The sequence below is a fragment of the Cinclus cinclus genome, chromosome 3, assembly GCF_963662255.1.
Source record: "Cinclus cinclus chromosome 3, bCinCin1.1, whole genome shotgun sequence".
Lineage (NCBI taxonomy): Eukaryota > Metazoa > Chordata > Aves > Passeriformes > Cinclidae > Cinclus > Cinclus cinclus.
Genome location: NC_085048.1, coordinates 49,021,974 through 49,034,458, shown reverse-complemented (window position 1 = coordinate 49,034,458; position 12,485 = coordinate 49,021,974). Strand labels below are relative to the sequence as shown.

Genomic DNA, 12,485 nt, shown 5'->3' with positions numbered 1-12,485 from the left:
CTTTATATCCACAGCTCCATGGGACCTGATGGGATGCATCCATGAATGCTGAGAGAGCTCGCAGGCACCATAGTGAGGCTGCTCACGATCATCTTTGAAAGGTCATGGAGTTCAGGTGAGGTGCCTGAGGACTGGAAAAAAACAAAATGTGACCCCAGTCTTCCAAAAGGGCAAGGAAAATGACCCAGAGAACTACTGATCCATCAGCCTCACCCCAATCCCTGGAAAGGTGACAGAGAACCTCCTTCTAGAGGCTATCTCTATGCATATGGATGACAAGAAGTTGATCAAGGGCAGTCAGCATTGGTTTACTAAGGGTAAATCCTGCTTGAGCAACCTGATTGCCTTCTGTGACGTGGCAGTTACGTGGATGGGTGAGGGGAGAGCAGTGGATACTGTGTACCTCGAGTTTAGCAAGGCTTTTGACACTGTCACAACATTCTTGTAGACAAACCCAGGAAGTGTGGCCTGGATGGGATGAGTGGACAGTGAAGTGCATTGAGAACTGGCTGAAGAGCAGATCCCAGAGGGTCATAGTCAGTGGCACGGGGTCTGGTTGGAAGCCTGCCACTTGTGGTGCCCCCACAGGTCAATGCTGGGCCCAGTTTTGTTTAACTTATCCATCAATTATTTGGATGAAAGGGGGATGCCTCCTCTGCAAGTTCACTGATGACACAAACCTGGAACAGCCAATATTCCAGGGTGCTGTGCAGCCCTTCAGCAGGACCTCAGCAGGTTGGAGAGATGGGCAGAGAAGAATTTTCTGAAACTCAACAAAGACTAATGCAGGGTCCTGTACCTGAAGAATAACAACCTCAGGCTCCTGTACATGCAGAAGGCCAACCTGCTGAAATCAGCTCTGCAGAGAAGGACCTGGAGATCCCAGTGGACAACAAGGTGGCCATGAAGGCCAATGTCATCCTGGGCTGCATTACAAAGAGCATTCCCAGCGGGTCAAGTGAGGTGATCTTCCTCTTTACTAAGCCCTGTTGAGGCCACTGAAGTGCTGTGTCTACTTCTGGGGTTCTGAGCTCCTCAGTACAAGAGCCAAGACTATCAGATGGAGCAGGTCTATCAGAGGGTGACAAAGATGTTTGGGGACTGGAGCATCTCTCCTTTGAGGAAAGGCTGAAGCTGGGCTGGTTCAGCATTGAGAAGAGGCAACTGAGAGGGAACCTTATCAATGTGTCTTAATTATATGAAGAGAGGTTGTCAGAGGATGCACCAGGCTCTTCTCCAGGTTGCCAAGCAATAGGACAGGAGGCAACAGGAAGAAACTGATGCATAGACAATTCTACCTGAATATGAGGAAGAATTCTGTGCAGGTGGCAGAGCACTGGAACAAATTTCCTCTGTCTGGGAGCGTTTTTGGAGTGTCCTTCACTGGAGATATTCAAGAACTATCTGGACACAATCCTTTGCCATGTGCTCCCTGCTGGTGCAGGGAGGTTTGACCAGATGATCTGTTGTGGTACCTTCCAACCTGCCCCATTCTGTGATTTCTGTGATTTTATTGATTAAAATCTATTTTTGAAAGCTGTGTGCCACTCTGAGTTAAAATGGTGTCCAAAAAGGTTGTGCTGCTCAGCTGTATTTTCCCATCAAGGCAAATGCCACTTCCCTTTATTAGCAGTACACCTGTCATTTCTTAGTTTGCCGTGCTGTGAGACTTCCTGCAGGTCACTGTGCCACAAGGCCTGTGGCAGCTCAGCATGAATGATCATCAACTGTGGTTACATGATGGTATAAACCCTGACATCCCTTTACAGATCTGAGAGGTGTACCCAATCGTAACACATGTTGATTCAGCACATCTTTGCAAGACATAAAAGTCTCCCCTGGAAGTGTTGCTCCTACAGCTGTAGGTACTGGATTTAATTAGAGACAGTCCCAGCACATGTGAGACAGATCCACTTAACTCAATTCTTGGCTTCTGTTAGCCACAAAAGCAGCTTTTTGATGTTTCATGAGAGCAGATCTTTCTAGTGGCTGAGGCAGTTAGTGGCTCTGCCTTACATATTTTAAAGCAGTCAAAAAACTTATTCTGCCTTATGGCCTTTGTTATTTCCATATTTTTAATATAATTGTGTCTTAAGCACTCCTCATTCACATGAAATGCCAGTTTTTGTTGGTGTGCACAGAAAAATTTTTAGCATACATGAGCTTTGTTTTTCAATAGCATTCAATAGTGTTGACAAATAAATAGCTTCCCATGCCTGTGAATGATGGGCACAGATGTTGATGCAGGTCTGTCCCTGGCATGCTGAAGCAGCAACAACAAGTTCCATCTTGTTACATCTCTTTCATATTGCCTCTATTCACCAACGCTGATTAACTAATTTTTTTCCCCACAGAGAAGATCAGAATGTGAGACTTGACAAATATGTTATTTGAGATTGCTTTTCTAGGCTGTTTTCAGCTGATTACAACAGAAGGGAAAAACCAAACAACCAAGACCCTTAAATGATACAAGACAGAAATATTTTTTTCTTAAACATAAAGTGGAGAGGGAGAAATGGTTTCTGAATGTTTCAATGCTAGCAGTGCTGTTTCTGTGAAGGCCACTGGTGGATCTCTGCCATTGTTCCTGTAAATTCATTTAGCCCTTGTTATTTTGACAGTAAACTGACAGTGATTTGCTGCAGCATGCATCAATTGGATTTGTCTACTGCAATAATGTATATAATGACAGGGCTTATTATTGATGAAACTCTGCTTGTGCTATTTAGTTTGCAAATGTCAGAGGTTTCTATGGTAATTTATTTAGGAAATCGTAAAGGTCATTTAAATGCTGCTGTTCAAAGATCAGGCTTTGATCACAGGAAATATTCTCATTGTTTTAAGAAACCTCTTCTCCTTTTGGATCATGAACATTTAATTTTAAAAATGGTGTAGTCTTTCCAGACTTTCAGTATATCTCATGCAAAAGAGGTTGCCAAGGAAAAAAAAAATTCAAATCCAGGTTTGATGGTACAATATATTTGGTAGGCAAAGGGACAGGATACATTCAGAAAACTAATTTTTTTTTTTTGCAAGTCACAGGGTAGTGGAGGAAAAGGACAATGTTGATATAGTTTGAATAGACAAGTATTTATCTTCTACATTTGCATGTCTTTGCAACCTGTCTGGAAGGTGAAAGGAGGCTTTCCATGGAGAGACAATACAAAGGGGTATAAAAATTAATTCTCTCTGTTCCTTTGCATTCTACCAACAGGAGGCATAACTTTGAAGCTAAGATCAGGGGTAGGTGTTGGGAAGTGTGAGCTCAGTACCACTAACCCTTCTGCATCTCATTTTATGAGTCTGGATCATTCCATGCAGGTTTTTTTTATCGTTTGTTTTCTCATGGCCAGAATTTTGTGGTATGACTCAGGGACTTGCTGTGTGGTTTGTGTAATGGCGTCTCCATTCTGGATTTCTTGAGTGGAATTAGCAGATCCCTCCTTTGCTGTAAAATTGACAATTATAGATGAGTAGTCATGGTAAAGCACTTTGAAATTTTTCACTGAAAACTCAATAAATGCCAAATCACTTAATTTTACCAGGAAGCAACAAGTTCCAAAAGCAAACTTCTAGCTACACAACTTAATGGAGCTTAGAAAAACACTTTACATGTATATATATATAGTTGTAGTATTTCATGTGTTTAGGGGATCTATGCCGAAATCATGAGAACCCATCAAAATTTTGTCAAGAATCTTTTAGGTTCCTGGATAGTAAACGGGTGCAATCTTGTGCAAGCAGCTGAGAATGAATTTCAAGGAGCAATACAAGAAATACAAGCAGCATCACTCAGTTTCCCATTACTGGTGTAACTGATGTTGAACGTCTGGTTTGTGTGGTGTTGGTGTTTCCAGAGTCACATTCTAAATTGTGCAATTGAATAATCAGCATCTGTAGACCAGATTGTTTCACATAGTAAGCATAGGGCAGAATGCAGCAACTGTAGATGTGGTAAAGTCCTTTTTTTTACCTTCCAAACCACTGCTGAGTTCTGAGAGCTGTCGGATGTTCAAAAATGTAGTATTATTTTTAAACATATGGCTCAGCATTTTGAAATACCACTAAATAACCTGAAATTCAAGTCTGCACTAAGGAGCTAAAAGTCTTTTTAATGAAGTGACTTAAATGGAAAGCTAGTGACTAAAAGAGCAATGCCTGCACTTTAAGGGAAAGTCTTTATCAAAGCAGAGAACACTTTCTACTTTTTTACCTTTTTAGAATAATAAAAAAAAAACAACTTAGTTTTGTATGGAATAGACTTCATGAATTAGAATGGACACATATAAATTGTTTCTTCTTTGCCACAATCTCCTGTGGCACATTGTGGATATTAAATAACTACGGTGTTTTAGCTAGATTAAAAATATAGCAATAAAAGAAATAATTCTCTCTATATACCAGTAAAGTTTTTCCTGAGGTTCCAGATGCTTTTATGTTTATTAAAGATGTTGTAGAAATAGATCATTAAATACACTCTTTCAAACTGTAATTGTATTTTATTGTCCTGGCTGAAGATGAAAATGCTGTTCAATCTCTTTCTTCCCTATTAAGATCATGTCTCCATTGGAGGGCTTGGGGATAGCTTTTATGAATATCTGCTCAAGGCATGGCTGATGTCAGACAAGACAGATGAAGATGGCAAGAAAATGTATTATGATGCCGTTCAGGTAAATAAGACATTTAAATCTTCCTTTCCATAATAATCTAATCTATAATAATCCTAAAGAGACAGGCTCTGAGGACAATATCAGGGATTTATGTATTTGCTACCACAGGGTGTTTTTTTTAAGAATTAGTTTCATTTTTAAAAAGACCTCTTCAGATAGAAGTGCTAGAAGAATACAGGTACTGTGGGAAAATGGAGAATTTTGAAGTATATCTATTTTTTTTTCTTTTACTGCAATATAGTCAGTTGTATCTGGAGGATAAAATTATGAAATAAGTAACAAAAAATGCATCTACAAGTAGTTCTTAGACAGACATTCAGCTCTTTTTCCTAAATCTTCTCTAGATATATATTAGTCATGTCCATTTCCTTTATATCCAGGAGGGAATTCTTCTCTTGTGTTCAATTTTCTCATGAGTTTTAGCCATAAAAAGTGTTTTGACTGTGGTCGACACATATATCAATGTATTATGGTAGATAATTAGAAACAAAAATAGAAGTGTTGTTTCACAATTACTTTTTGGTACAAGAGCATGTATTTGTCAGCTTCTGCGAAAGAGCCCAACTGGACACAAGAGATAGTTTTATAAAATCAGAACTGTTCATATTTACATTTCTGTATAGTATTCTATTTATGATCCTGTTGGTCTGAACTTCGCCTTGTTATTTATTGTATTTCCTTAATATGCTATTTTGGGAGAAATAATGGGTTTGTGACACCAGATTGAGACTTGGGAAGTGTTCAATTTAAATTCATATTTACAGGCTTTCTTTCCAGTTCTGGGCAAATTACCTACTTTCTCAGTTCTTTGCTTACACATATATATAGATATATATTTAAAAAGAGGATAATATTACTTTTCTTTTTCCCCATTCTTTCATCTGTTTTGACTGGAAGCTGTCTAGGGCCAGGACTTTTATCTCTTATTAACTGTGTGTATCTACAGTGCCTCTATAGACAAGGCTTTGAGATGCTAAGCAATATCTGCTTATTCTTTCATATATCTGAAAACATGCTGTCCTTAGGGAAGTTATAAGTCTCCTTTTACTTCCCATACACAAAAAGTGGTGGCATAAAAAAAATAACATCCATGGTTGTTTATTGCAACCATCTTTTTTTTCATTAGAGAGGAAAGTCAAGTGTGAAGATCTGAGGGAGGGTGTGATCTCTGGTGGCTGTAAATTTGACGACCAAGTATCCTCTGCTAAAGAGATCTTGCCTTTAATTTTGTAAGTGAGGATTTGGATGCAGTCAGCCTCATTTTCACTGCTAGCATGGTTTCAACTTCAGAGCAAAAGGTGGATCTTAAATTAGGTTTGAGTGCATTTGAGGCTATAACATAAGAACAGTGCTGTTGTAATAGCTCAGCCACTGGGTTGGCAGCCAAACAGAGAGAACAAAGTGTGTGAAATGATCAATACATCTTACCACGGGAGACATTTTGAAGCACCTCAAAACTGCTTCTAGCCTTCTGCTGGTTTAAAAACATGAGGTTTTTATTGAGGTCCCAGCAGGGAGCAGAGGTAGTGACAACTGCTCAGATTTCAGCTGGAGGAGCAGAATCCCCTGTTCACCAGCATCAGTGAATGTGACAGTATCAATAACAGGCTCTCAGCTCTGCTGCATGTGACTGTATTTAAAGTACCTCTTTTCTTAATATTTTTAGTAGTACTAGCTCACAAGCAGTCTGAGCATCATGTCTGACCAGTGTTAAGTGTTTGAGAGGACTTGACCAAAACCAGATTTCCTTATGCTGCTGGCTGTTGCTGTTTCCAGTATTTTCTGATCCATGGCATTCCTGTTGTCTGTTTTCTGTACTGAGGTACAGCTGTACCAAAGCTGGGGGTGCACACAGAGCATTAGGAGTTGCAGCTTGATGTTGTAAAGTAGCTTGTTCAGAAAGCAGCAACAAAGTTTCAGCCTCACAGAAACTGCAGGATGATTGGGCCCCACTGACATTCCAGGTTCTTCATTGGAGTAACTATCCTGATTTGAAATCCATCCTGATACTGGCTTCATTGCTATCGATCCACTACTTATCTAAATTAAAGCTGATTTAAGTTTCTGCTCAAGCTGCAGTCTTTCTTTACGACTAAAGCTTCAGGGTCTCTGGGCATTCTGAGTCTGCTTGGTATTTTCTTAGAGAAGTTTCCCCCAGCACTCTCAGAATCTTTTTAAGACTATGCCAAAGGGAACAGCATGATTATTCCTGGCCATTCAGTCCAGCACATACCCACCAGATTCTGAAAGAGTGATGTGAAGGTTTGATGCTTAATTCAATATCTTCTGCTATCCAGAAACCACAAATGAAAATATATGGTGAGTTATATAGTTCATTGTGAAAAGCTGAAATCTATTTAGATAGAGCTTAGGGCTTATTTTTCACATTGTTCTGTAAATTATATTGAAAAAAAAAAAGGAATGCTGTCCATTAGAATTTTTGTATCACCTATAGATTATGTAACGGCTTAAGTTAAAAGCAATCACTAAGATGTCAGATTAGATTCAAAAACTGCTTGTGCTTGCTACAAAAATGCATATATGGCTGAATCCATTTAAAGACTTTCTTTCTAGTGGGAAAACGGACCAAGATAGTCTTGTTTTGAATACCAGAGCATTGTATGAATGTATAAGGCCATCAGAGGGTTTCATAAACTGTAGAATTCACACAAAAAGACAAGTGAATGTGTTTTTAATGTAGGTTATCTTTTCTCTTTTGAAAAGTAATACAAATAATGTCCTGCTTCACATAATACATGAAGTAAGAGATCTTCCTAAACTGGTTTCAATGGATAAATGCAACATTTAGTTACCCAATAAATGCATATTCAGCTTTCAGTTATATTTTGAGGAAATAACTGCCAATAGAATAATCCATCAGTCTTTGCAAGTGTCCAGGACAGGAATCATCTCACTCTTCTCGGTTAACAAGCTGATCTCTGAGACACAATTGAGTAGGTTTATAAGAGAACATGATAATTTAGAGCAGAAATGGACCTTGTGGGTTCACTTATATCTAGTCTAGCAACAGCATCAAATCCTGTCTTCTTAAATATGTCAGCCCTCATTTTCTAAGCTGAAGGGCATTTTTTCCTCTATTCCTGTAAATAGGTTGTCTCACACTTGATGTCTGATGGTCAGGTATCTTTTCCAAGTTCTTCCATTACATTTATGTATGGCCATTTCTGCAATCCTTCTGCACATTACATATATATTTATTCTCTCTCTCTCTGACTCTGCCTTCATCCCCTTCTCAGTGTAGTTCTAGAGAAGTGGCATATCCAGAGGCTGTAAAGAGAATGGGAACTCACCCCAGAAGAACTTCACAGGAAAAAGGAAAATCCCTCACCAGCACTTCCCAAGCAGCTCAGTTCAGTGCAGCCCTTGGTGGCCCTGTGGTTTCAGTGAGGTAAAGCAGCTGCTTTCTGCAGTTTTATCTTGAGTCAGGGTAGCTAGTTGACTTTTATACATTTAGCTTGTTTATTCTTTCTTAATGAGTAACAACTGTTCAGACAGTCCCAACAAGAAAACAAGTGATTTCTGCAGAACATAGCACATGGAAATGGAAACAGTGGAAATGACCAAAAGAGGAACACATGTTGTGAAGCAGTGCCATGGCCACTCTGCCAGATTTCAACACCATTTCAGAAATTTCTGCTAGGCTGGGTTGCACAATTAAGCAATGCTGTGAGTGCAGTAAACCTCTGTGGGTATCAAAAGAGGAAAAAATAATTTTTGGCCTCAAGATTTTGAGTATTCAGACAGAAAATATATAGAATTACTTTTTTTTTTTTTTTTTTTTTGCCACATTGCTAACGTTGGAGACTGACTTTGACATGTACTCAGTTTGCACACTGCCAAAGGAAGCTTTGATTTTGATTGGGGGATTTTGGGTATATTTAACTGTCAGCATTAAGTAGTGAATATTTTTCAGAGCTGTTGATTTCAGCCTTTCAGATAAATAAAACAAATCCATGGAGACTCCTTTCTCCTTGAAAGGAGAAGGAAAATGAAGTGTTGCTAGCAAACTGAAAACATGATATTGGCAGACAGGCCTTTTTCATCTCTGGAGTTTCGTGAGGATCTGTTTAACTGAGGTGACAGTCTGGTGGCTGGTTGGTGTTGACTGCAGTCTCCATTAAGTGCTTGAAGTGGTTTGCTTGGTGATCCTAGTTGTCTTAAAAACTGCATAACTGATGTGGACAATGAGAGAACTGCAACAACTCAAATACTGTCATACTGGGTAAAGCAAAAAGTGATTAATGACTTGAATATTCAATACTTGACCACTTCCTGGCATTGAAGAAAATACATAAACGGGGCAGGCAGGATGCTGCAATAGCAGCCCATCTTAGAATGAAGCAGCTGGTACCCAGCATTCCCACTGCATACTTTGTTTTGGGTTTGATTTTTTTTTGGTGTAGGAGGTGGGAGGCAACTTAACTGAATGTAACTTAAATGTGTTAAAGTCAACAAAGAGGCAGTTTTGTCAGCTGTCATGTTTAAAATACTTATCACCCAGCTGCACTGGTGTTCTGCACGTAGTGATAGTATGGCTGCATTATGTAAGAGCACAAGATTCATAGCACTTAGCAGACATGAACGTCCAGAGGACTCGCTGCTCCTTGTTATTCTCTTCACTGTACTTCCCCTCTCAGCAAGAGTTCTGAGACTCTCTCCAAGTGCTTACAGAAAGCATCAAGGCTAAAGACAGGCTTCTGCAGATTTTTTAATTGTTAATAATTTACTGAAAACCACACAATGTCCTAAGTTTCAGACCAGATAAAGTATTTATTCAAATTTTTGCTTATTTATGGGCTGTCAGTAGAAACAACAAGCTTTAATGTTGTTAGAAGTCTTTAAGGAGGATTTTAACAAGAAAAGTCCAAAGAGAAATTGTATGAGCTTTGCTCATGGCTTTGCTCTTTTCAGAGCAGCCATGTTCTTACTAGTCATGCTATTTTCCCTTCCCTTTTCTGATAACAAAAAAAATCAAACTTGTCAGAATCAACAGATATAGAGTATTCAGAACATGCACAGTGTAACATTTTGAGAGTGACTTGATTTGATTCATGCCAGACCATTAATACTGTTTTAAAATATGAATAAATTTATCCTTCTGGTAGCACACAACATTTAGTACATTTAAAGCTAGAGCACTGGTGCTCTGAGAGACACTAATAGATCTATAGAAGAAAAAAAAATAGTGATTTTCAAACGCAAATAAACAGTCAGCTTTCCCCTAGCCCTTAATCATCTTTTTAGTGATCAGAAGAATATGTATCACAGTAGTTAAATGCTTGACAATGATTCCCCTTCAAAATTTTAGATGCCTCCCTTATAAGCACTCATATTTCATTGCACATGCAAGCTTGTGTACATAACATATCTAAAGTCCAAAAGAAGTAAGTGCTTTGGTGCTTTCAAAATGTTTCTTATGTGTTGTGTTTAAACAAATGAAAGTTCTTCTGTGTGCAGATTTCAATTTTGATTTTTAAAGCTCAGTTTAGTAAACAGCGAGGACCTGAGCATAAGGCACTACTTTTCTTTGGCAGACGTATTTAAATTGTTTGTAACAAGGGCTTGAACTTCCTAGTCCACCAATAAACTTTTTGTAATGAACTCACTGGAATGTGCAATAACGGATGAGTTTGATTAATTGCAAAGGTTGAGAAAGAAAAGTATCTATTGCATTAGATCAACTAAACAGAGAAAGTGTAAGGGAAGTAACAAGAAAGCAGACAATTTACTTAGAAACTCACAGAATGTAAACCCACAGTAATCCTGACCTGCTGCTGTGTGCTGTTTCAAAGCAATAAAATGTACTGGTGCAAGCTGTAAATATTAAAGTCAATAAGTAAGCAACTGACATTATACATCTTTGAATTATTGGAAATAGCACATGGTAAAATTCTCTTTTATCCTCACTGTTGCTTCAAATCATCAAAAAAACTGTTTATGAAAATTCCTAGGGGAAGAAAAATATATTAAAAGTTTGAACAGAGATAATTTATGGTGCTTTGTTATGAAGATGCCTGCAGAGTTGTAATTATCCCCAAAACAGACATTATAAACCCTTGAAATTTAGAAATAGAATCATATTTTTGAAGTTTCAAATTTATTAAGGCATGGAAATATGGAACTGTCTTGCTGGGCAGTTTTATCTCCAGCTACAGTGACATCTTGAGGTGGGAAATGAAATCACGTGGGTTTTTTTAAAACAGCAGTAATCATTGAAATTCATTAATCATAATTAAGAAGATACTGTAAAAGGAGAGGTAAAATGCCTAAGAGCTAGAGGTAGCAGAACTGTGCGGTTGCATTGCTGTTTGAGGTTTGTAATTTGTTATCTCAGCTCCTTCAGCAGAGTTAACACTTCTGTGGCACATGTTTATTTAGAATTCGAGCAGCCTTGAGGAGCAGATCATTTTTCCTGAGAAGCCTCCACCTGTGCTCTGCAGGCATCTCAGCTAGTGATTTTGTTACTTGTCAGTGTAATTCACCAAGAGAACATCTGTAAAAATAAGTGTATTGATTAGTTTTTAACTCATTTGAACAGTGAGATGATTCAGTTCTGGGTTCTCTGTGTTTCCCTATAAACAATACATTTTAAACAACTCAAAGGGTAAATTAAGGACTTTGCAACCACAAAATCAAGTCAGGGATGGACTGAAGGGGGTGGTGAAGGCATCATTTAGGATGTGTAAAAAGCTTGAAAAAGTGAAGAACTGGGTGAAGAAGAATGGTTATTTATTAGGAGGGTCCAATTCTACTTAATTTTGAAAGGGTAAGAACTGGCAGTATAATGTATAGGTTAAGGAACAGACTGATAAGCAGAGAACACAAAACATATTGCCTTAACAATGAAGGCAGGAGGGGAAGGAAATCAGGTTGGGAAAAATTGAAATTTCTCCTTTATGCTGGCAATAACAGAGATTACACAAACGTGCAATTTGCAGTCCTGTAGTTGAAACAATTCCTAATGTCTCATTCACTGTGACAGATAGGCAAGAGCATAATTTTGATATGCAAACTCAGGAGAAAGATGCCAGTAGTAATGCAAGGGGCACTTCAGTCACCATTCAAACTGTAAAAAGGATTGTTAGTGTTTCTAATTGAGTGCAAAAGCGTTTATACAGTTGTTGCATTGAAGGAATCATTTCCCACAAGATGGAGAAAAAAGTAATTTGACTGAAGGCTTTACTGCAGTGAGGTCTGTAAGCAGAGCTCTATGTAAAAGGTTAAAAAGAAAAATTGCCTGGAACTGTATCAGCTGTAAGAAGTTAGTCTGGCTCTAAGAGCTTATGGGTACATGAAATATTGTATGTCATAACAGCTTTACATGTAGTAAATTTATTTCTTTAAATATCTGTAAAATGTTTATTTACCTTTCGTTTCCCTCTCCTTTTTGTCCACTACAGCCTCAAATCCGGTTGTCTCAATATTTTTTGTTTCAATTTTTTTTTTCTACTTCCAGGTAGCATCTGCTATTGCTCTCTTTGGTAACATATATTTGTAGCTACTTTTTCTCTTTTCAGTCTTTTCTGCTGCACTGTCTCTCTGCCCTACCTTCATGAAAGAAATAAACTACTATTTGAATTTCAGAATACATTCTAGAATGAAATGAAATTTCCATTTTCTTAAAAGAAAAACTGTACCAGCTCCAAACAATTATCCATCAGTAATGTATTTTCACCTAATCAAAGACCACATTCTTCTTATTTTTTGATTGTTTTCAGAAACTGTATATTGGTTTATATTGAGAATATTAATTACAGTAAGAAGAAATAATAATCTCTATAGTGATAAATATAT

At 38.1% G+C, this 12,485-nt stretch overlaps 1 protein-coding gene across 1 annotated transcript in view; it reads left to right on the top strand.

The window, feature by feature from the left end:
- Positions 1-12,485, top strand: part of MAN1A1 (mannosidase alpha class 1A member 1) — a 137,497-nt gene that overhangs the window by 114,002 nt on the left and 11,010 nt on the right. Inside the window, exon 8 of the mRNA XM_062488765.1 lies at positions 4,555-4,670. Coding sequence (XP_062344749.1) covers positions 4,555-4,670 — 116 coding nt within the window. The remainder of the gene's footprint in view (positions 1-4,554; positions 4,671-12,485) is intronic.